Genomic DNA, 25,007 nt, shown 5'->3' on the forward strand with positions numbered 1-25,007 from the left:
CCCCTGCTCCAGGCCACTTCGCCTGCTCTCCAGGCGCCGCCTCCGCTTAGGCCACGCCCACTGCTCCCTGGCCCGCTCTTGCTCCACGAGTCAGCCCCGGCCCCACCAGGCCCCGCCCCCTGGCACTGCAGGCCCCACCTTCAGACCCGGCGTCCGCGGGCACGGGCCTCAGACCTGCCCGCGGTAGGCCCCGCCCCCGCCCCGCCCCCTGTACGCGCTCGGCTGGGCTCGGCTCGGCAGCCGGCGGGACGCGGCGGCGGCGGCACTCTCGCTCCTTTGTGCTCAGGCGACGGCCTCTCGGTCCTCACCCGCGCGTCCTCTCGGTCCTCTCGGCCAGCTAGCCCGCGCTCTCCGGTGACGGACCATGTCGACGGCAGGAGCGGGCGCAGGCGTGGAGGCGGGCTTCTCCAGCGAGGAGCTGTTGTCGCTCCGCTTCCCGCTGCACCGCGCCTGCCGCGACGGGGACCTGGCCGCGCTCTGCTCTCTGTTGCAGCAGACGCCGCGCGCCCACCTGGCCGCCGAAGACTCCTTCTACGGCTGGACGCCCGTGCACTGGGCCGCGCACTTCGGCAAGGTGGGCGCGGGCGCTTTAAGGCGCCATTTTCCGCAGCTTTCCCGTGGTGGGTCGGGGAAGGTGGGGGCTGAGGCGCGGGGCGTGCCGGGAGCGCGGGGCGGAAGCGGGGTCTCGGCGGCGCCCGCGCCCCGAGGGGTCCCGGGCGCATGTGCGGCGGCGCGGACGGTCGGGGCCCCAAGGGGGGCGCAGGGCGTGCCGGGAGCGCGAGGCGGAAGCAGGCCCCGCGGCTACGGCGCCCCGAGGGGCCCCGGGCGCATGTGCGGCGGCGCAAGTTTCAAACGGCGCCGGCTTCACGGGGGCGCCGCGCCTGGCGGAGGCAGTTGGTGGCTGCGGCGGGCTGGGCAGCTCGCGCCTCCGCGGTCAGCTGCGAGCCGTGCTGCCGGCGCCATGGGGGCGGACACCCGCGGGGCGCGAGCTGTCTGGACCCGGGGCTGGTGTGGGGCTGCACCGGGCTGCTGGGAGTCCTCCGGGCGGGGGGGGTCCTCTGCGTCCCCTTCTCCGTCGCTTCGTAATCACCGGCTCAGGGCGAGTCAGCGACTGAGATCCACGCTGCATTTCAGCGCTTTAATGGTAGAGATTGATGTACCAGAATTCCGGACGTGTAAGAAAAATGGCTTTCCCCGTGAAGCGAGGAGCCGGGGCCGAAATGGAGAAAGGGTTTTGTGGAGAAGCGTGCAGTGACGTGAAGTGAGTTATTTCCTTTCAGGGACGTGTTTTTGTCACTAGCCGGTGAGGCTGCTTTCCTTGCGGCTACATTCACAGTACAGGTGTATCTTCTGGGACAGCGCTTGTGATTCACGAAATGGGAGAGTCAGAGTGGTTTTGGTGGAGGAAACGAGAGGGGGTTAGGACCCCAGCCCGGGTCTGGAAGGGCGTGCCCGCTGGGGGTCCCCGCGCCAGCCCCCGTCCATACCTGCTAGCAGGCGCGAGTACAGGAGCCCCTCTGGCCCTTCTCCCCCAACCCCCCCAGCCCTGTGTGTCCCCATCTGAGGCTCTGCCCCCTGTAGTGCGTCTTGCTCTGCTTTATGTTTACATGGTGGGTAACTCGGAGCGTTGGATCTCCACGTCTTTTGTCCCTCAGTGTTTTGGGGGAAGACCACCCCGTAACAGGCAAGGACAGCGTTTTTCGAAAAGGCTCCCCTGTTGATTTATTCTCCAGTTGAGAGTGACACAGTATTGCATGACAATCTGGTACATTCCGGACGGTGTTTAAAACAGCCTTACAGACATTCATTCAGAGTATTTATTTACCAACCCACGGGTGCCCCTAGGTATCTCTAGGGAATACAAGTAGCTATAAGGGCTTGAACATGCTTTAAAAATCGTAAGTTGTGTGTTATGTATATTTTATGAGCAGTAAGAAGTAAAACCCACTGAATTCACTTTTTGAAAGTCTCCACCTCCTGTCGGTTAACCTTGGATACCAAATATAGCTGGAGGCAGTTAGTTACTTCAGTGTGAGAAAGCTGTTGGGGCAGAAATGAGGCCAGGAGTCAGGGCTCCGGGTTCTCAGTCCAGTCCCTCCTGCCCCATCGCCTGCAGCTTCCCTGCTTTTCTGTACATTTAAGCCTCTGCTGTCCTTAGGCCTGCACGTTATGAACTATTCCCAACTTTCAAGCTGGTGTTCCTATCAATATGCCAATTATGCGCGCTGCCTGACCTTTTGTGAGGCTTATTTTTTCCTCGAGAACTAGGCATTATTTAAAATCCCTAATTACACTTTGCTTTTATAAGTTGTCGCATGGAACAGTATCTTTCCAGCATTCCAAACCCAGTTTGCCAAAGTGAACGCATAGGTGACAGAGTTAAGTCTAAGGAGCTCTTGATGTTATGAGATTAACCGGTTTTGGCACACCAGCTGATTTTCATCCTTGTTTCCGCCGTTTTTGGGGTTTGACACCTGTTTGTCTCTGTTGGCACTGTCACTTTTCACTGGGTCCATCAATAAAGCTGGTGTGTGAAAGTATACCAACGGTGTGTCTCTTTATGAGCCGTCACTCCCAGATTTCCAGTTCCTAGAAGACCGAGAGAGCGTGTTTTAAATCTGGGTGCTCCCAAGTATGAGGGCTCATCTCCTGCACAGGTGATCACGGTGACCTGAGCTTAAGTCGCGGAAAGACGATGAGAGCTGTGGGGTGAGGTTGGGGTGTGGCCGTTTGTCCTTCTCTGAGGGCTGTCTCCCGGAATACAGCCGTTGGCAGGGAGAGCTCTTTTGTGAGCTCTGCCCTGTGCCTCAAGAGGGTAAAGGGGGCCGGCCCCGTGGTCTGAGGACATACGGGGGTGGGGGTGGGGGTTGTCACTGTGAGTCTGCGGACCACAGGCCATCTGGGACCGCAGGCCCGGCTCGCGGTAGGCATGTGTTGCACATCTGTTGAGTGTGACGAGCTAGGATGATATGGGCGCCTGGCTGTGGAGTGTGGTCTCCTAGTCACTCGTGAGGCCCTTTACTCCCTCAGGCGGGGGTGGGGGACTGAGTGCCACCTCTCACTCTGCACATCTTGTTCCTGACTTGTCTGGAGGATGGGCCTCTCACCGGAGTCCCCGAAGCTGCGTCGTATGGACATGTGCAGACTGCAGAGAGGTCTTTATTAAGTTTGTGTGACTTCAATAGTTTTTAGTTTTCTTCCTGCGTATGAACTTTTTTTTTTACCAGGACAAGGAAAAATAACTTTTAAATGCTTTTTTACAATTTGTATTGCAAAGGAACGACTTGTGTTCCCTTAAACGGAAAAAAAAATGGTAACAAAAAAATGCCACTTATCTGCATCACAGAATTGAAATGGCGTGTGTGGTGTTTAATAGTGTACGACACTTACGCGTGTCATCCCCCCTCCTGCTGTTTTCAAAGTTGGACTGCCTGATCCAGTTGGTGAGAGCTGGGGCCACTCTGGACGTGTCCACAACGCGCTACGCACAGACCCCAGCCCACATCGCCGCTTTCGGGGGACACCCTCAGTGCCTCATCTGGTTGATCCAAGCTGGAGCCAGCATTAACAAACCGGTAAGGGAGTGCCGATGATTAACTTGGTTTTTATTTTCTTTTTCTACTTGTAATTACATAGTGTTGAGTTTTAAAGTGAGGCCTTAATTAGAGTTTGATATCTTAACCTTTGGGCTAACTGGAATTTCTGTTTATTGAGTTACTTGTGGATAATAGGCCCTTCACAGAGCAGGGCTTTCTGTTTACAGAGTGCTTTCACCTGCTCGGGGACTTAGAGCCTTGGTGACCCCAGGTGATTTGCCCCCAGTTACAGCTGGTGACTGAAGGAGTCTGGCCTGGAGCCCGGGTTTCCTGGCTCCCCTGCTCACAGCTGCCTTCGCTTCATGTGCACAGATCCTTGTGAAACACACCCGTGCTGGCGAAGAAGTGGCTATTAAATCTTGTGCGTGGTTAAGTTATGGTGAGCGAGCCGACCAGTGTTGAGTCAGGACTGCTTCAGGGAGCAATCGGGGGTGGAGATCGGACGCAGTTAAGTAGCAGGTGTCGTGTGGTCACCCGGACAGCAGGCGTGCAGGGATTGTGTGTTGAAGTGTGCAAGCATGAGTGTGCACGTGCGTGTGCTTCATGGTGTGTTCTCACTACTCTTTTCACTTCCTTGAAAAAACCTCAAGGAGAGAGTTGTGCTTACTGGGGACTCGTGCGTGAACAGGTGTAGACGACTCAGGCTAGTCTGACCAAAGCGGTCCCCAGGGGGAGACCCTGCCCTGAGGGTCAGTTCATCTAAGGGGCTTGTGCCTCAGGCTCTGTGGGGATGCCTTTATGCCTTCCTAGTTTTCTCTTTATCCTGGTTTTATGTTTTTTCTACTAATCATCATCAGGGGCCTACTGTGTGCAAAACCATTTTTATTCTCCACGTTTCTGTCTGAAGATTCATCCCTTGATGGGAAGCAGGTGTAACAGCTTGTGAGCCCTCTCTTCCCAGTAACTCAGCTGCACACCTCCAAGCCCATGATTGAGGAAAGGCTTTTGTATCAGTGCTGTAGAGCAGGGATCGGGGGACAGGGGGTGACCGCACATGCCGCTGCTCTTACCAGAGGCTCTGGCTGTCTGCTCCACACGGTTATGGCGCCAGGAGTCACCTGTCCCAACCTGCCTGTCCCGGTGCTGTTTCTCTCCTCCCCAACCTCCTGACAGAACCCTGGGGGTGGCCACCTCCCCCACTCTCTGGCCTGGGGCAGCTCCTTGTTCTGTGGCTCAGTCTCCTTGTCGACAGAATGTGGATCATCCACAAATGGTAGTGATTAATAACTAATGTTAATGTGGAATTTAAAACATTGGGTTAATTTTCATTCAGTTGTTACGTAGCATCTAATTTACAGACATCTGAAGAAAATCTAAAGAAATTGGCGCTGCCTTTCAGATCTTTTTAAATCTAGAAGAGTCCGTTTTCAGGTAACGTGTTACAGCAGCGCAGTCCTTACCGTGGACGACAGGACTGCTCTAGATAGTCCTGTGTGGACACCCTCCAGCGTCCTGCTCCCAGGACAGGAGTCCCCAGACCTCACTCCCTGTCGCTCCCCTCAAGTCCTCTCCCTTCCAAGGTGGTCACCTGGGGTTACCAGCGTCCTGCCCTTGTTCTTGAAAGGGTCTCAGTTGTGGTCTCCCATGTTACGTATGTGTTAGGCTGCAGGCTGAGTCTCAGATGCCGGCTTGCTCTGGATTAGCGGCTGGCCTGCTGGGACAGGCACCCAGCGACCTCTGAGGTCACACAGCCCTTTCGTTAGCCACCCCCAGCAAGTGTTGACTCACCCTAAGGTAGACACTTTCTCATCTCCCACACAGACGGTCAGAAAACCAGGTCCAGGGTTCTCTAAAGTTTTCTGTTTGTGTGTGTAGTGGTTTTGAACCTCCCCTAGCATTTCTTCTTACAACTGTTTTATTAGTTTTGACCCATCTTTTTTTTTTTTTTTTTTTCTTTTTTAATGTTTATCTTAGAGCATGAGCAGGGGAGGGGCAGAGAGAGAGAGAGAGAGAGACAGACAGACAGACAGTGTGGAACAGGCTCCAGGTTCTGAGCTGTCTGCACAGAGCCTGACGTCGGGCTCAAACCCACAAACCTCGAGATCATGACCTAGGCCAAAATTGGATGCCCCCGTTTTGACCCATCTTCTAACCTAATCTTGTGGCATATTAATTCCTACCTGTTCTAAATTCATTTTTCTCGAGTTTCACAGAGACTTCCTTTGCTATCTGTGAACTTGGCACATGGGGTTACTGGACTCAGATGTCCTGTCTGAAGGCTCAGAGTCGTGCATTTACCCAGAGAGGGAGTGAGGCTAGTTTTCAGGGGATTTGTTCTTGGTCACTTTGCGCGGACTACCCCACGGGCATCACTTTTCGTATTATTTACAGGCCATGCCTTTAATATCTTCCTAGAACTTTGGTGGAATTTGATAGCCCTTTTAGTTTCTTGTAACTGGATTAGAACTAGACTTTTCTTTCTTTAAAATGCAAGGTGACTCATCTGTCTTTGCACTCCTGGCACCTCTCCCACTTTCCTCTCTTAGTTTGCCCACAATAGTTCCGGAATCAGACGACACCATATTTGATATTTTTGGAATGTGACTGGCCTGAACCTGAGCCTTGAGTAACCTTAAAATGGCTCTTCAGTCTTCCTCTCTGGCTGCACTTTTCTGTGGTGTCTGCTCTTCCTGCCTGGCTGGTCGGTGCTGTCCTCACAGGGCACAGAGCAGGAGCTGGTTTGCTCTGTCCTGTCTGTTGCTGTCCTGTCTGTTGCTGTCCTGTCTGTTGCTGTCCTGCTGTCTTGCTGTCTTGACGTAATAGAGCAAACCTTTGCCTTTTCTCCTTGCTGCAAAGAGAGCTGAAAAAACCCTTTCCTGTTTTCTTGGGGGAGGGAGTCAGGGGTGGCACGACCCCCCCGCCCCCTCCCACATCTCCATTCCACTCTTCCTGGCTATACCTCTGTGTCATCTTTATTTGTCCTTGTCATGTGCCTCCCATCCCCCCTCCCCACCTTTCTGGGAGGATAGAGATGGGTTTCTCCTTTATTAAGGGTCTCCATTCACTAGATGGTTTCCTGTGTAGCCACATGGGATTCTGTGTTTCTTGCTTCAAAAATGGGCTTGTTCTGTTTAGAACTCTACACCCCCTTTGAGCTTTTTTTTTTTTTTTTTAAAGTAACGTGCATACTTTTTCTCCCCACTGCACACCGGAGTCTTTCAGAGCACATCTTTCTGGAAAATAAGCTACCACCCCTCACCCTGGAGTGTCCCCTGCGAGCCCATGTGCGAGCCCGTGTGCACCGGAAGAAGTGGCCCCCTGCTGTGTCTCGCTGGTGAATGAGCTGCTCTCCGAGCGCCGCGCCAGGTGCACAGCAGCCCCCCCTTTGTTACGTGCGGTCGTCTGCTGCCAAGTTCAGCTTCCAGGGACGGTGAAGTGTGAGGACTCGGTCAGCATTTCCCCGGCAGGAAGTCCTACAACAGAAACGCCTTCCTTCTCTGTCTGCTGTATCTTTCTCTACCTCCTCTGTACCCGAGAACCTATGAATGAAATTGTGTTTCGGATTTCTTCCCATTCATACAGTGTGAACTATGAACTAACTCCTCTTCAGAGTCCTTCCCCAGGGTCTGGTCTCTCTCTGCCGTCTCCAGCGTGAATCTCTCTGACACAGACTTTCTCCCAGTCCTTGGACAAAGTTGCCCATCACACGCATCCTGAGTTTGGATGTGAAGCTGGCTGTGTGCGGCCCTGTGTTCTCTCTCTCTCTCCTCATTCCTGACCCTTTAGCCTCCACCATCACGGTCTGAATTCAAGTTCAAGGCAGAAAATGCAAAGGAGCCACTGGTGATGCCCCAGCTCAGGCCAGCCCTGTGGTAGACGTGGACCAGACCAGACGTTTGACATTATGTCCTGTGTTCTTGGCCTTGGTTACTCTTTTCTCTTTAACCTGTTAGAGGATGGTTGTTTGGGGTTTTACATACGACACATTCGTGCTAAGATCTAGCATAAGATCATTTGTAAACTTCTGTCCTGCACGTACGTGCCGTCCCTGCTGACCGAGGAATCGAGGCGAACCTGCCCCTTCCCTGGCGGACTGTGTTTTCCCTCCCGCATCTCTAGCCACATTTCTTTGTGCCCTGCTTGCGCTTTGACTCACCATGTTGCTTGGTTTCAGAGGTGAATGAGGCACGTATTTTATTCCAAACGTCAGAGTCTTGTTGGAGCTGATATTTTGCGTGTGCTCTTTCTTGTTTCAGGACTGTGAGGGCGAGACCCCCATTCACAAGGCGGCCCGCTCTGGGAGCCTGGACTGCGTCAGCGCCCTGGTGGCTAACGGGGCTCACGTCGAGTAAGTGCCTCCGCACATTCCTCCCCCGAAGATGTAGTCAGGGCGCTGTGCTTCCAGAAAGCACCACTGAGGGCAAGCAGCAGTCCTCAAGTTTGTGTTTATATTAGCAATGGAACTGTGCTTTGTAGACCAGTTGGTGTTAGTGAGCAAGGTTTTGCTGTGGGTTGACGACTAGCGGAGGGAGCTTCATCACAGCAGCCGCAGAACTGTTGCCACGACAGGATGCCAGGGTGGAAATGGCAGTTAACTCCTTAAATTTGGAACCTGGCATTGTTGACTTGGCCACCAACTAGTTGTGTCACCATGGGCAAGTCTTCAGACTTCTTTTTGCCAGTGTTAATTTCAAAATGGGGGCCTTGGATTGGGTTAGAGAATCTTTTCCAGCCTCTCCGGTCCCAAAATTCTTGCAGACAGTTTGCTTTTCTAAGTTGTGATTTTCTCATCTTTTAGCAGATGTGAGATGTTTTAAAGCCTATTTTGACTTTTAATGATTTATAACTTCTCATAAAATGGAACCATATACATTAAAGACTTGAGACTCATTCTGAGTTCTTCACACTGATGACATTGCAATCGTGTTTTCTCCCAGTTTACATCAGCTAGTTTATTTACGGTTTGATAGAACAGTGTTAATATTTGAGTGTATTAATTTGAAGATGTGATCTTATATGCAAACATCATTAGCTAGTCATGGCAGTGGGCATTTAGCTTAGATATTAAATTCATTTGTATTAACTTTCTCTTAAAGATTTACATTGTAAAAATTTTTCTTCTGCAGTTCACAGCATTAACAAAATGGATGCGGTTTTCACCCTTAAATGTTGAGTGTAAGCTATAGAGCTGTAATAACCAAAATAACTATAATATCAGCTTTTTTGTTTTACCCTGTCTAGAATATCTCATAAGGATTAATTACAAACCACTTTATTCTAATTGGAAATGTGAAAATTTAGACTTTGGGAGAAATAAACCCACAAAACTAACTTAGTTTAACCCTTTGGTTTCCACTTCATTGTTTTGACTCTGTGTTATAATACATTTATTGAAATTAGATCCTGGACAGCAAAACCATATAGATTAATGTGAAGCCTATTACAGGCTGTAATCTCAGGGGCTGTCGTTAGACTCCTAGTGTCTGAGCTTCTGTTTCATTAAGTATTATATTGTTAAGCCAAGTCATTAGTTTGGGCTTGGAATTTTTACTTACATAGAAATTTAGTATGATAAACATGCCCTGTGTTAACTGTTACATTGCAGGGAACCTCGTGACTTCATATGTAATTATGATTTAAGGTAATGTAGAAACAATTGATAATATGAATATATATTATACAATTTGAGACGATGCTCAGTGGATTGCTTCAAAGTGAAGTTATATTCATAGTTTTCTTAGCTGTGTTTAGATTAAAAACTAAAATCTTTAATAACAGAAGCTTTGATTATGAAATACAGAGTCATAAAATAAATGATTAAATCACTTGTCATTTATTGAAATAATGAATAATTAGAAGTTGACCTCTTTAACGACTTATTTTTTAAACTATAGTCTAATCGATCCTGAACATTTTATTACTAAGATGTTAGTTTTCTTCATTTCAGTGAATAGCTTAATCCTTTGAGCCAATAAATATTTATCGTAAATAATATCTTTTTTTTAATAGGTGTCTTTTTAAAATGAGAACCTTTTATTTATAATTCTGTCCTTGGTTACAGGACCCTCGAGTGTCTCTTTTCCACCAAGTGTGACTGAGCACAGCCTCGAGTGCCAGTCTGTTTTTCCTTCTCAGTATAAGAGCCTCTCCCTCGAGACCCTGCATTATGGTGATCTCCCTTGCCTGAACCTTCAGATGGTTTTTAGAAGAAATATTTAGCCTGAGCCACCTAGCCAAAAGCGATTCTTAAAATTCTAAGTCTTTGGCCTGGAGACAGAGCACACAAGTAATCATTATTTATTGCTGTTATTTATGTGGTTATTTAGTTTAACATCTGGATAAATTGCCAGTTTTGCTAGTAAGCTAATTTGTAAATTGCTTTTTGATATCTGTTTTGCACATTAAACTATAAAGTTTAACACTGTTAGCCTACCAACAAATAACAGTTTGTGTCCCCCAAATTATGGTACTTAGATCTATTTTACTTGTTTCCTATAATGCTCCTCATGGTAAAGAGTAGTCGTGGCAAATAAAATGCCTTTTGTTTGTTTGGTTTTTTAAAAGACAATCAGGGGGACAGTATTAATTTACTTACCTAAAGTTACTTATGTTTTTTCCAGTTCAGAATGGGCCAGATTCTTAATTCTTCATACTACATGCTATGATATTTAGGAGATGATATAAACTTTTCCTTTTCCTGCGAATAGATTAAAAGCTGTCTCATGTCAGTATTTTGTCACACTTGGTGGTAATTATTAATTTTGTTATTAATTCCTACTTTTTTTTTTTTTTTTTTTTTTTTTTTTTATGTATCAGCTGCATAAAGTGGCCAAAGTCTTAAGTTGCTGCTTTTTTGGTCATTGGGTAGATAATGGTGAGGGCAAGCGTACCAGGCGTCTGTGGCTAGAATGGTTTGTTCTATAACTTACTTGTCAATATAGGCCGCATCTGTAAGATAACGCATGTCAGCTGCTGTGCATCGTGTGTTACATTTTCTAGCACCACACGTGAGTATGTTGATGGAGTTTTGTTTTTTTTCCTTCTCTTATTTTACATCTTGAGTTTTGGTGCCAAGTTTTCTTTTTCTCGTGAGGTTTTGTTATCTGGCTTAGATGATGGTCATTGTTATTTGCCACTGTTTACGTCCAAAAAGAAAAATAACGTGGGAGTAAGTGGCAGTTCTGTGAGCACACTACGTGTGTGTGGACTTTAAATTACCAGCATCTCTGCAGATTGTCCTCAGCCCCATCCTCCTCCAGTACGTCAGGTGTGGGGTGTTCATATGTCAGTTACTTGTCCCTGTCCCCAGCCTTGCTTACCTGACAGTTGACTTTGTCTTGCAGGCCAAACCTGAACGCTGCCCACACGGAGGGCATGTGAACAGTCACTGCCCCATTTTCCTTTTCGACATTCAAATAAGTAATAGTGTAAGATTAAGTCTTCATGTGATTTTGGAGACAGACTTGAAAACTTGCTGACTGCCTGCGGATAATTAAGGATACCTTCTTACTGCTGACGTTGTAAACTGACATTTCAAGCCTTGGATTATCTTTACTTTCAGTATTTTGGCACCAGTGTTTTCTTGAGAGGTAAAGTGGAAAACCTTTCTGCGTCAACCACATATTGAGATAGCTTTTTTCCTGCCTCTGAGTAGACCTGAAGGGACTCCGCGGGACTTCGAGTGCATCTAGATGTGCTTGGGTCTCAGGCACGTTTGCTGGTCCTTTCCATGCCACGACATACGGGCACTAGTGTGTAATTAGGTCATGGCAGGGTCTCCGTGGCTTTGGATAAGAGAGCGTTTCCGGGGAGGCCACTGATTCCATGGTGACCAGACCTTCTAATGGGCTACATATATTTTAACTTAATTGTTTTGATCCCAAGAGGAACTTAACTGTGGTCATCAGATAACTGGAGAAGCACCAATAGCCTTATGTAAGCAAGTTCAGTGACTCACTGTAAAAAAATCTCTCTTGCCTAATTTAGAAAACAGGCACAGTCGGCTGTAGGAACAAAAGTCTGCACTGTGGTCTTGATAGGTTTTTGTTTAATGTTACAAAAACTGTATACATACTACCGAACTTCCAGACGTCCTTAACTGAAATTCAGTTGGTTTAGTTTGGCTCCAAAGTGGTGGTCATATCTATGACCCAGCCTGCGTCCTTGCCCGTAGAGCCCTGTCTGGAAGCAGAATTCCCCTTAGGGCATTTGCGTGTGATGAGCAGATTGGATGTTCCTTGTGGCAAGTTTGTTTGCAACTCTTGCCCAGAATTATTTTATTAGCCATTCATTCATGTTTGAAATTTGTGGTTTCTTTTCATTTGTTCACTTACTTGCCCTTAAGAATAACAGTCTATGAAATTTACCGGAATTGGAACTCTGAATTAGTTTCTGATTTTGTATCCTCTGCATTCCAGTTCTGTTCCCCTCCTGCTCTTGCCTCCCCTAGCTCATTGTCCCTGCGGTCAACTGGTCTGATCTTGCTCTCTGCTGGCTCTTTCCCCTTTTGCTGAGGTGCTACAGACACCGTGGAGGAAATCCTTCCTGAGATGGCTCCTGCCAGACGGGAGCAGAGGTGGACTGACAGTATTGTAGAGTTGTCGACAGATTTAGTTTAGAAGTTTGATTAATCTCATAATACCTTGACTAGCACCTAGATTTTGATAATTGTGTAATTACTGCCTTTATAAATAGTGCCTTCAAATAACCGATGATGTCTATAGCCAAAGATCTTTTTCCTTTGCTAAATTATAGTGGGAGCATATTAAGTTAATTTTATCTGACTCTTTGAATGATGCTCTCATCCTTTAATGTATGGAAACAATTGGGATTCAGTTGCAGTATAAAACTATCCTCAGTAATATTGACCTTGAAATGAAAACTTGGCACCAAATTTATTCAGGTAAATACTTTAAAAAAGTTTCTTCCTATTGTTACTTGAAGACTATATTTAAGAAAGTCTTCAAAATTTAAGAGTTTGGATACCAAAGGGTTAAAAATACACATGTTTTTCTTTTGCTGAAGAAATTTTAGATGTTTGCTAATGTTGTCTGTACAAATGGACATTTAGTGATGCTTTTTTTTATCTTTTTTTTTTTTTTTTTTAACGATTCCATGTATTTGCTTATTTCCATCTAGGAATAGTTACTAATGTATTTGAGATACAGCATACCAAATTTTAAAGTAACCAGAATCGTGAGTTAACGGTTTTAGTCCGTACTGTTAAACTTTTGCTGAACTGTTGGCATATTTAAATTGGCTCCATGCTACACAGTGTACTTACTAGCGGTAATTCAGGAGGCAGTGCTGGGGAGCGGCAGCTCTTGGTCAATCAAGGTGGTCACACGCCAGTGGCTTACGCTCAGTACATGTGCTTCTGCACCTCATGTATGTATATGTATTTTTAATCCAAATGTTGCCTGCAAATATTTTAAGTTTCCTGTGTTATGAACCATTGCCCGTTTTAAATCACAAAGAAGGTTCTGAATCTGTAAAAACTACGCGTGTCAATGTTTTCCAGCTACGTAATTCGAATTGACTTGATTTTTCAAGTAACCCTAGAAAGGGGGAGCACTCCATATAGAAACCACTGAAACTGCCACAGGGGCCTCTCCGAAAACCTTACGGTTGTGGCAGTGAGCGCTCAGTGTGGCCTCCTCTCTCCACACGAGGCATATGTTGAGGTATTTGTTGCGGTGATTGGTTTTCATGCTAATCTAGGAACTCAGACATAGACTCTGTAGATTTGCATGCTCTGCTTACCCTAATTTATGATACCTACCTTTTATTTGTAACTAACAATAGTTAAGTTGAGATCAGAATTTTAACAGAAATACTATTTATATAAAAATTGTGGTTATTTTTGTATTGTCACATGGCATTAACAAAAAGAAAACATCCTGAAGGTGATGTGACAGCTCAGATTCTAAAAATTCTATTTCAGTGATTTCCTGATCCGTGGTTTTTCAAATTAAAGCGAAAACTGTTGTTGCTAGAACGGCTTCTCGTACATTCCCATGGTGTGACACTGTAAGTGGAAAATAGACGGAGGACCAGCTGGCAGCAGGGTGGAGTTTTTTTTTTAAATGCTTTGGGGAGACATCCTTCAGTACAGTAAGTGTTAATATTTCGTTCAGAACTTTACTGCAGGAAATACGGTCTCCAAGCATTTACCTCTTAAGTTCAGTAGAGTTTAAAAAAATAGCACTTTATTTTGCCAGTTACTCAGCAGAACAAATAATTCACAGTGAAGATTATTTGATGTCTTTCGTATTTCTGTGTTGCGATTTTAAACGAGTACCAGGACCCCCCTACCCCCCACCCCCACCCCGGGAGGAAACCGGTGGCCTGCTCAAAGATCGCTTTTCACGGTTGCGGTGAGCGTCACAGGAACCAGAATCTGCAGGTTCAGGCACTGTTGGCATGGCTGCCGTAAGAAATTGTAGCAGACTGGTCTCACCAGCCTAAAAATCCGGTTCTGTCCACTCTTTTTAAAAGGAAATTAACTTTGAAAGTTCAACAAACTGACCCAGTTTGAGCATCAAGTTGATTGATGTCTCATTTTTCAAATCTCTGCCTGTTTTCGGAGATTTTTCAACTGGAATCAGAGGGTGAATGGAGAGCTTTTAGAATGACATTACAGCATGTCCACAGGGGTTCTTGTCTGCAGAAATGGACAGAGGTGAATTTTAGGTCACACGTCATCTACGTTCACCCAAGTGCATCAACGTGGAGATGCCAAGAGTGTGTGTTGTTTTCAAGATGAGGCTAACAGTAACGTGTGCTTTCAGGACCACCCCAGTTTTCATGCAGAATACAGCTTTTGAGAGTATATTTAAATAATTTTCCAGATACTGGTACTTTCCCTCTGGACTAGCGTGTGTACACAGCAGTTCTGATTAACATCTGTATCAGTGCCTCACTTGAGCTTGTTAGGGGGTCAGCAGTGCACATGGCTATATAGCCCCACGTGGCCTGAACACCTGTGGACCAGAGGGGGAAGGCTTGGCTTTCAAGAGAGCGTGGGATCAGACCCAGTGCTGCACTGGGAGGTGAGAGTAGCCACCTGCCAGCTTGCAGTCCCGGTCCATGCCTGGCTTGCACTGACAGTCAGGAACATAGCAGAGAGAGCTTAGGTGGAGTACCTACATGACCTTGCAACACAGAGGTTTAAAGGCTCGGTGAATTGGTGGTACATTTGAACCAGGATTACTGTTTCAACTCTTAAAACATCAAACTTAAAACATGCTTGAACAAGTGGGAAAGCATATATGAAGAAAGGATTTGAAGACATGAGCCTCTTTCGTTAAAATTTCAGGCCGTGAGAACTCTTCCATTTAGTGATCATTTATTCTAGTCTTCGATGGAAACCCCATGTGGGTTCCAGCCTCTGTAGGACATGTGAAAGTTCCCTCTGTTTATGAAACTATGAAAAATGGTTGCGGAATTCAGACTTACAGAGACAGTTTTCGTCTCCTTCATAGTAAGCATATTGCCTGATCGCAAGACACCAGAACATCTAACAAAACACTCAGATGGAGTAGGAATGATGGTCTTACTTCTTTCCACATGCTCTCTTGGGCTTTCACATGCTTTTAAAGTTTCCCTTTAACATTTTGTGGTGTAATCAATTTGGCAACTTTTTTAAAAAAAGTTTTTTTGTTTGTTTGGATAGTACATAAAATTACTGGAAAGACAGCTTTGAGGAACGAACACATGGTCAGACGTGTTTTATAAAAATAGGGGACTAGTTAGTAGTACCGTCCACTGGTCAGATGTTAACTCAGTGGGTCTACTGTGCTGCTGGTTTTTGTATGGCCCGTAAACTAAGAATGATTTTTACATTCTTAAATGGTTGAACAAAAATCAGGAGAAGAACCATTTTTCTGTGACAAGTTAAATTTATATGAAATTCTCATTTTAATGTCGACCAGCGAAATTTCACTGGAACGTAGACGTGCTCTACTGTGTACGTATCGTTCGAGGCTGCTTTCAGGCCACGAGGACAGGCCTGAGTGGTTGTGAGCAAGGGTGTGGCCTGTGGAGCCTGCAGTATTTACCGTCCAGCCATTTCTAGAGGAAGCGCCTGCCCAGGATCAGGGAGCCCGCGTTCCTTCCCAGGCAGTTTGTGTAATGTGCGCTCTGCCATGGAGAAGCCACGCCCTTAAATGTAAGCAGAGCAGGATCAGGGACTTGAACATTTGACAGAGTACAGAATGGAAGAGTGAAGGCAGATAAACGGGATTCTGTTGTGTACCAGACTCAGGTATAAACGGACCCTTTTGCCCAAGAGGAGTATAAATGCTGTTAAATCATGTGTTGTATACATTCAGTCCTTGGTAACAGAAGGAATATACAGTTGACCCTCAAACTGTGCACGTTCGTTCATATGTGGATTTGTTTTTGATAAATACAGTACATACTGTACATGTATTTTCCTTACGATTTCCTTAATAACATTGTGTTTTTTTCTGGCTTTATGGTAGGAATACAATACATCATACGTATAACATACAGAATAAGAGTTCATCAACTCTTGGTGTTTTCAGTAAGGCTTCTGGACAACAGAAGGCTATCAGTAGTTAAATTCTGGGCGAGTCAGAGTTAGTGTGAGTTTTCCACTGCACCGGGGTGGGGGTGGGGGGGGGTGGGCGGGAGGCACCCCATTCCCTCATTGTCCAAGGGTCTGCTGTAGTTGGAATCTTCTGTAGCTCAGTGGGAACAAAGTAAAGATGGTGAACGTCCCCATTTCTGGTAATACCATAGGGATCTTGCCAAAGTTGTTCTCTCCCGGTTAGTTCTTCCACAGTCACCGTGTGTCCCAGGTTCTGTCCTTACATCTTCTAGCACGTCTTCTCTCCCTTTCACATCACTCTGACTCCTGGCCCCACAGAAGCGTGTGCGGAACCAGCATCAGTCCAGACCCGTGGCTGCTCGTTCTTCCCTGCTTGGTCCGCACGTGGGGTCCCACGTGGGGAGCACATGGCGTGAGTTGGCTACGGTCCTTTTGAGTTTTGAAGGTGATCCCTCCTGCCATCTGGAAACGTGGTGTGCGAGCGAGTGACTGTGTTTGCGGGGGAGGAGATCGTGCCTTCCTGCTCAGGTCTCCATGCGCTCCTGCTCTCAGGCGTCTGCAGGCTCCGTGGCCTCCTCTCTGGATGTTGGTGCTGATTTGTCGCTTACTTGTGTTAAGGTTGTTTCCTGGGAAAGCAGTAAGCTCTCTGTTCTAACCCCAGTCCAGCCTGGTGTTGTGTTTCTGAGAGGAAAGTGAAGCCCTTGAGTGTGTCTGGGAAGTTGTTCTCTTCAGCAACTGGAGTCGTCTCCTTAAGCCTCTCCACTTTCCTCGGTGAAGTCCCGGGTGGCGAATGAACCATCCAGAAACTCGTGTGCTTTTCTTCCTCACTCGGATCTTTCCTGCCGACGTCCTCTGTCCTGATTTCAGGCAGCAGCTTCTCATTTCCGTTTATGATTTTGGAGAGCAAGTCTGTGTTTCTTTACAGGAGTGATCATTTTATAAACTTCGGCGTATGTTCTAGGCCTACGTTTTTTCACATTTTGAGGAGTTAGATGTTTCCTTCCATGTAGCTACCTATTCTGTTCCCATTTTTGAAGGAGTAGACCTTTTCGGACTCTCTGCACTTGGGATAGCTCCTAGAGATGAAATACACCGTTGCAGAAAACCATCCAGCCACATACTCATTTTAACATCAATAACATGATGTCAAAAACCAAGCGTCTGATCATTTTATGTGTGTGAGATTAACGTAACCCCACTGTCCATTCTTCGGCGTTTCTTTTCTATTGAATTCATATATTAAAGATAATACCAAATTGTAGAATAGCACTCATCAGAATTTACAGCCGTGAAATCAAGAAGTCAGTTTTAGTCCCCGTTAGTCCTGCACACAACTGCCTTACACACTTTTCAGAAAACATTGCTGGTTCTGGGATTCTCGAGTCTTGTGTCTTTTATTTCTGTTCAACCCAAGTTTGGGCTTTCTCCTTTCTTCAAACTGTAACACGTTTCTTTATCTTATGCTTTAGAGTGGAGACAGGTTAATGATTCCAAAATAGACAGATTTTTTTCATTCCTGAGGTTGGAGCTCTGGGAGTATGATGCTGGAAGTATGGGTACAAGGCTCGGTGGGAACCCCTGTGCGTCCCGGATCTGTGGTTTTCACTCTGGTGTCTCTGCACGGATGTTAGCCCGGGAAGCAAGCCTCACGCATCTGGTCTGCCTGTACCGGGCCCGTGGCCTCGCTCTGTGGAGGAGTAGGCGGTGTGGGGCCTCTGTTCTGTTCGTCGGCCTGTTTCACTCGTTCACAGGTTGACTTCACAGAGCCCGTGTTTTTCTGGTCTTTCGGGGGAACCTCAACAGGGAGTTGCTTTTGTTCCTCTCATATTTATTCTTTCCTAATTGAGCTTCACAGGTGGTTCCTTCCTGTTTGTGTCATTGAGATTGTTCACATGACGCTCTGCCACCACTTCGTACTTGAGTCTGATGGGAGCTGCTGTGGAAAATCCCCCCTCCGCCGTGAGAGATGCCGCGGGCCCTTCGGAGGGCCTTCCGCCGGGAGGCCCGTGCACGTGTTGTGGGGTGCTCCAGGCAGGGCCAGAAACCGACCTGAAACACACGGGAACTTAGCACTTCACGTCTCCGGCCGCGCGGAGAAGTGATTTTAACGTCAGGACAGCCTTCTAAACTTCCACTTACAGTGTCACACGTTAGCATAAAATCTGGCTTGTCAGTGCACTGTTTTGAGAGAGCCGATTGTTACGAATGCCATGGACAATTTCAGTACATGTTTGTTTGTTATGATTTTACTGAAGCTAAAGGAATGGATTATTAAACTTAAGTGCAGATAATATAGAATTCTGCTTCAGGGTAAGTCTGAAGTTGGCATAAATTTAGGTTCTTCAGACTGACATAAAAAATGATTTTGAGAAGTTGAATAGGAAGATGCCTTTTTAAAGTTTAGCGTATTGATTTTGAAATGCCTATCTCCCAAATCGTGCTTCATAATCAGACGTGCTTAAGAGAGAAGTTAGTTACGCAGCCGGGGCGAGGAGCTCCCTGTAAGGGAGCCTCGCCGTAAGTGTATTTTCTCGCTGCCCCGTGAGGTAGTCAGGTCGGCAGGGGCAGAGAGCAGGCGAGGACGCCGACGGGGTGTAACTCAGTGTTTTGTGTCACACAGCCTGAGGAACGCCAGTGGCCTGACCGCAGCAGACATTGCCCACACCCAGGGTTTCCAAGAGTGCACCCAGTTTCTCTCGAACCTGCAGAATTGTCATCTGAACCGTTTCTATAATAATGGCACCTTAAATGGGGGCCAGCAGAACATATTTCCTAATCATACTAGTGTGGGAGCACATCGCAAGAGATGCTTGGAAGACCCGGAACCCTTTGGAGTAAAGAAGGCTAGGACCGAAGGTGAGACCCCTTGGTGGGCGAGGGGGGCAGACGCTCCTGCTTTCTGTAACACGTTTTCTTTTTTACGGCCGGAAGCGCCTTCCAGATGAGACCTTCACTTGAGGGGCAGTGTGCCCCGAGGGTCCTGGTGCAGTGGTGGTGATTTTCCCAGGAGCGGATGAGAGGGAATGTCGACAGCCCAGGTGTGGATGTGCCGGTGTAACTTTCTGCACACCCAGGCCCACCTGCCATGAGTTAGAAAGATTTTTCTCGTTTCTTGTACCTGTTTGAAATATAACTATTAAAAAAATCTGCCACTGTGCCTGATTTTTTTTTTTTATTTCCTGTGAATGTTCCTGAGCTTGTGACTGACATTGTTGGTCTGGGTGCAAAACACAGTTTGACGTCTGGGCAGGTAGAGGTTTGCCCCCCTGCCTCACCCGTGCTGTGCCCTGGCCACAGCCGGTCCCCACGCCCCACAGGGTGGTGTGTGTGTCACAGCAAGACCTGGGGTGTCAGGTGGACGGTGAGGAGAAGTCTCTAAGGTAAGTTATTTTAGTTGTAAGTATTCTCCCACCTTTTTGTCTTCAGATAACTCTGGTGGAATTTGCAAATAAGCAGTCACCCAGTCTCTGGGAGATGAAAACCCTCCCCTTGGTCTAGAAAACAAAATTGTGTGTAGATTCCTGCCTATAAGATACCTCACAAGACAGATTCATAGCTTGGTAAGAATATTTAATGAACTTAGAGATTTAGCGATGGCAACGAAAAGTAGTCACCTTGAAATTATGAACTTAGATAAGATTTGCTGAGCAGAAATGCAAAGTTGTGCCCTTTGACTGAGAACAGATCACCTCTCCAGGGTAGTATGAGGAACCCTGAGTGGCCGGAGGTCTGCATTGACTAAATTTGGTGTGGGTCAGCATATGATCCTGCACCTTTTTAGTTGAACTGGACTGTGTCCAGATGAAAACAGGTTTGGTTTTGGGGTTTTTTTGGTTTTTTTTGTTTTTTTTACTATAAAGCTGATAAAGTTGTATTATCTACTTTTAAATGCTTATCGTGAATTCTGTGATTTTTTTTGTAGGAATGAATGCATGAACCTAAATGTTTTACCAAATTCGTAACTTTTATAATTATACATGCTTTCTAGAAAGGTGCTATAACAGTCCTAAGCACAACAGGAAGGTGTGTCTAAACTTGAGAAGTGGTTTTAATGGTGAAGTGTTGTCCAGTATTGTCATTCATTTGTGCCACATCCCAATATTCTTTCTAATGTATTTTAAAGGCCCTTTAAGAGCAACCGCTTTTTAAATATAGTCCTTTTCATTCTATTAAATGCCTGGTTTAATATTTTGGAATGATATAAAGTGTTAGCTTCATTGTGCCCTCAAGCGAGAGTCATGTAGGATAAATCTTAAATTCTGTTTAGTACCTAAGGACATCACTTAACATTCTAATAAGGCTCAGAAATGTACCTGAGGAGTTCGTAAAACCAGTGTCAGGGTTTTGGGTCAGTTGAATTGGCCGGTATCTCATTGTTGAAGTATCCTGAAAAGACTTTCCAGGGTTCCTGGAACTTGAATTTAAGTTTCCTAAACCTTGTTTCCAAACACGGATTGGGTTTGAAGAATCATGCGATGTTCAGGAGCTTTTATTTCCCTCTTCCAGACACGGACTTGTTTTGCTTGACCAGGGTTAGGGGCTCACATTTTGCCCACCAAACTCCCCGTGCGGCTTTCCCGAACTGCCCGTTCCTGCTCAGCCGGGTGCCAGCTCGGAGGCAGACGCGGCCGGAGCCTGGTGCTTCGGGGATACGGCCCCACGGTCGGGCTCTGCTGCACACACCCGAAGTGGTCCTGTTCTGTCACCACCACAGGAGAAATCTCGGCTCGACTCCAGATGCCCTGACTTCGCCGCTCCTCTCGAGTGTGCTCAGCTGTGTGCTGAGCCGTATCGCAGTTCCGTGCACCTGGCGCTTGGGACACCGCAGCCCTGCAAGCGCTGGTGGTCCTGAGGATGGCCCACGTGTCACTCGAGCATGTGTGTGCATGGATTTCTGTCCGGAGCACAGGCAGGTGCCTCCATCCCATGCCATCCCCTGCCCGTCTTTCCTCTGAGGGAAGAGATGAGATTTTTTTCATTTTATCGTTACATACTCACTGTGAGCGGGGGTGTCTCCACTACTAAAGATGTTTCCCCAGTCGCCTGGATTTTCTAAGTGAGGTTCTTTTTGCCTTCGGTAGCTATATCGCCATTTCCATTCTTTGATCGGGTTTTAGTATGCAATTCAAGATATGTTCAAGTTACTTTTCATTTAATTTCTGGCGTCTTGTTTTGATTTGCTCTTTAAATGTGTGAGCTTAAATTTTTGCTCACTCTGAATTATTCATTTTGTAGACAAGTTTTTGATTTTCATGCCAGAGTAAAAATAAGTATTTTTTTCCATATGCAATACATGATATAAAATGCCTTTTTGAATAACTTCACATGTAAAAGTATTTAAAAGAGTTTAAAATTGTCTCTCTCCCTCTCCCCCCCCACCCCCAGTATAAGTTTGGCTGCTGCTTTTTTTATTTTTCTTTTTTCTTTTTTTTTTAAATAGGTGCCAGGAATATCTTTTCTGTATAAATGCATAGCTTGGACCTTATTAATAAAACTCAGTCCATTCCGTCTTTCTACAGCTTAAGAATTACACATACTTGTGTTTTGGTGTGCAATCTATGTTCATAAAAGCAGGTACTTCCAGAAATTTTTCTGGCTTAGCCAGCTTTTAAAGATGTGCCTTGTAAATTTTATTTTTTAACTTTTTTTTTTAACTTTGGAATCCTGAGTCTGAAAGTTCTCTACTCTTCTCCACAGAAAGTAGCCTCTGTCTCTGCTTTCAATAAACAATTTTCAAGTATTTTAAGGTTATTGGTGTGGTTTTCCCTTGGAAATTACCGATGGAAAAGGACTTGAAGGGTTAAGAATGCCTCAGCCTTTCCATGTGGCCACATAAACTGCCCTGTGGGAACAAGTGCACAAAGGTGGTCCCAGGGGAGGTGCCCAGCTTCCACCGTTGACGCCAGTGTCTACTGCTCAGGGCACAGACCTGGTGGACGCGGCCGTGAACTATGGAGGGCGAAGTAAAATCCAAAGTCATTTAAACAGCTGATTTCGATTAAAAGTATTTGGCCTTAGAAGGGATTTTATTCATTTGGGGTTGTATTAAGGAAGCATCAGTATGTAAGTGGGTTTTGAGGTGTTCCCCCTGCCCCATTTATCAGCCATTCGCCCAAGATGGAGTGACAGATGGCCTTCAGTTACAGCTGCTCTAACGGTTCAGGTTTGTTAGCATTTCTGTTAATCTTCAGGAATAACATTCAGTACAGTTTCTCAGATGTGTGTAGTCCTCGGAAACTCGGCCAAACTCACCAGGGAGACTGGTTGGAAAAGAACGCCAGTCCCATCCGGGAGAGAAGCTTCCACCTTGTTTTAATCAGGAAGTGTTTTGGGTGCGATCCCGGAGTCTGAGTTGGGCAAGGCGGTGTGAGTTATACACTGGCCCAGTAGCCCAGGATTCTATAATTGGAAACCGTTGCCATAGGAAGTAGGCCGTGGTGATACCAGATCTCTTGTTAAATTGACTTCAGGGTTTTGTTTTTTAATCAAAGATACATTACTGATTTTAGAATCTCATAATGTATTAAGTAGTTTATAAAAATACCTTTTAGGGAGAGTGTCTACAGTACTATGACTCCGTTTAAAATTAGCAGTGAGGGGGTCCCTTCGCTGGGTCAGTCAGCATGTGACTCTTGATCTCAGGGTCGTGAGTTCAAGGCCTGCACTGGGTGTGGAGCCTAGTTTAAAAAAAATCAGCAATGAGAGGTTTCTCAGTACACTCATGCCCAGGGTGTATTTGACATTGAAGAATCTCCACCTTTTCTTAATTGTCTGTCTGGACCACACTTAAAGAGGGGCAGCAGGGAAAGGAGAGGGTGTGATTTGTTACATGATACATCTAAATAATTCGAGCCTGAGATTCAGGAAATCAAATGCCTCCCCAGGAGTAAATCTGTAATTTGCTCTCTCGTTTGATTCTGTGTGTCCTGTACATACACATGACATCAGGTGTGCTAAGCGTCCTCATGTTTGCAGAGAAGGACTACTTGTCTTCCGTTGTTTGACCAGAGGAGAACACTGGTTTGAATAACAGGTGATTGTTTCATCTTAGTCCCTAAAGACTTAGTGTCATGTACCTGCAATGTGAATGAGTCCCACTTCGACACCAGGAGGTTTCTGTGATGCGCACTCTCCCGAATTCAGGCCTCCCGAGCCGCAGCTGTGGCAGGAACCAGCGGGACTCCGTCCTGGCGCACCTTCAGAACTGTCTCTTCTCATGCACCTTCCCTTCCCTGTCCTTTTAACAAAATCCCAAGTCCCACCTCAGTGTTTCCAGAACCATCACTGCTGCTCCATGCCCTTGACATCTCCGCTCCCCTGCCCTCCTGACTTTCCCCCAGGGCCTGACTTGGGGCCACGGCAGGAGCTAAAGTCCTATGAAGGGTCACCTCACAGTAGAACCACCCTCACTTTGGCGTTAGTACTGCTCTGATGTTAATAGCACCTTTCTTTGAGTAAAATGTGCTCTGTAGTGGAATCAAGAATAGTTCTGATTAATTAGGGCTGGTGGGAAACTACCAAGGGGACATTTCCTTCCTGGCTTTGTTAAAGGGGCACTGATGGCTTCCCTGGTGGTCAGAGCTCCTGGTTCCAAGGGGAAGACCGCAGCGGGGTGAGGTGGACCTGGGACCCCCCCCAGCACTGGCACCTGAAAGATGCACAGAGGAAGGAGATCACTAGTCCATGCCCTGCCCCCAACCTCACTGAAGTCTGTTGTGTGAACAACTTGGCAGTATTTGCACATCAGGTGGTCTCACCTGTGTGGAAGGTGTCGGGGTTAGCACCCCACTAGTCAGCTGGGGCACTTACTTTTTTTTTTTTTTTTTTTTTAGAGAGAGTGTGGGGAGGGGAGGGGCAGAGAGAGAGGGAGACACAGGATCCGAAGCAGGCTCCAGGCTCCGAGCTGTCAGCACAGAGCCCGATGCGGGGCTCGAACTCATGATCTGATCATGACCTCAGCTGAAGTCAGACGCTTAACCGACTGAGCCCCCCCCCCCCCCCCCCGGAAGCCCTCACATCTTAGAAGCATGTGACCGTACAGATTCGTTTTTGCCTTTTAAGAGATTTCTCTGCTTTTAAAGTTAAGCCAGGTTAGGCTTATTTTTGTGAGCCCTGGGTAAGTCCTCCAGTGCCCTTGGCAATTGAAATCTTGTTTTTGGTGGCGTCCAGCTGGCTCAGTGGAGCGTGGACGCTTGATCTCAGGCTCGTTGGGTTCGAGCCCCATGTTGGGCATAGAGCTTTTAAAAATAATAAAAAATAAATCTAGTTTTTGTGTACATGTCCTACATGTCTGTACAGGTGGCATGCTGGTTGCACAGTAAGTGTGCACCTTCCTGACTTGACAGCCAGCACAGCAGCCAGCTTCCTCGATGGCACGGTTTCTGTAATGCAGCAGATAGGTGTTGCCTGGTTTCCAAAAGCAAAGTATAGTATCTTTCCCATGTTTTCAAATGGCTTGGTCATAAAATAAATCTTTAGTTTTAGAGCCTTGCTAAGAACTGGCTTTAGGGATTTTAGATGGAAGTACAAAGGCAGGTTTCTGTGTTCAGTGGTCACACTTGGTTAGGACTTGCTTCTGCAGGAAGGAAGCAGGGAGGGTTTATTTTGAGTGAAGCCTAGCCAGTTTTCTGTCACAACTGTTCAACATCTAACATGTTCTAGAATCTTCTCAAATGCCTGCTTTGACCAAGTAAAAGGTAAGGACATTTTTTAATAAAATGTTCAGTAAGTTTTTTCCTTTTAACTGTGGAGGTCAGTAGGAAAATGGAAGGGAGTCTCTTCTTTTCCAAAGTGTAAATAAGATCAAAATGGGTAACTTGGAAAGAAGACATTTTGTTTTTTCTGAAATTTCTGTAAGTCCACCTTTCTCAGATACAATGTGGAATATCTCATCGGTT

At 46.4% G+C, this 25,007-nt stretch overlaps 1 protein-coding gene across 1 annotated transcript in view; it reads left to right on the forward strand.

Annotated features, from left to right (window-relative positions):
- Positions 1–194: 194 nt before the first annotated feature.
- Positions 195–25,007, forward strand: part of ANKRD10 (ankyrin repeat domain 10) — a 33,085-nt gene continuing 8,272 nt past the window's right edge. Inside the window, exons 1-4 of the mRNA XM_019443897.2 lie at positions 195–574; positions 3,423–3,575; positions 7,793–7,884; positions 18,731–18,966. Of these exons, the coding sequence (XP_019299442.1) occupies positions 365–574; positions 3,423–3,575; positions 7,793–7,884; positions 18,731–18,966 (691 nt within the window). The 5' untranslated portion in view covers positions 195–364. The remainder of the gene's footprint in view (positions 575–3,422; positions 3,576–7,792; positions 7,885–18,730; positions 18,967–25,007) is intronic.

Source organism: Panthera pardus, unplaced genomic scaffold, assembly GCF_024362965.1.
Source record: "Panthera pardus isolate Hobbes unplaced genomic scaffold, ASM2436296v1 HiC_scaffold_1, whole genome shotgun sequence".
NCBI lineage: Eukaryota > Metazoa > Chordata > Mammalia > Carnivora > Felidae > Panthera > Panthera pardus.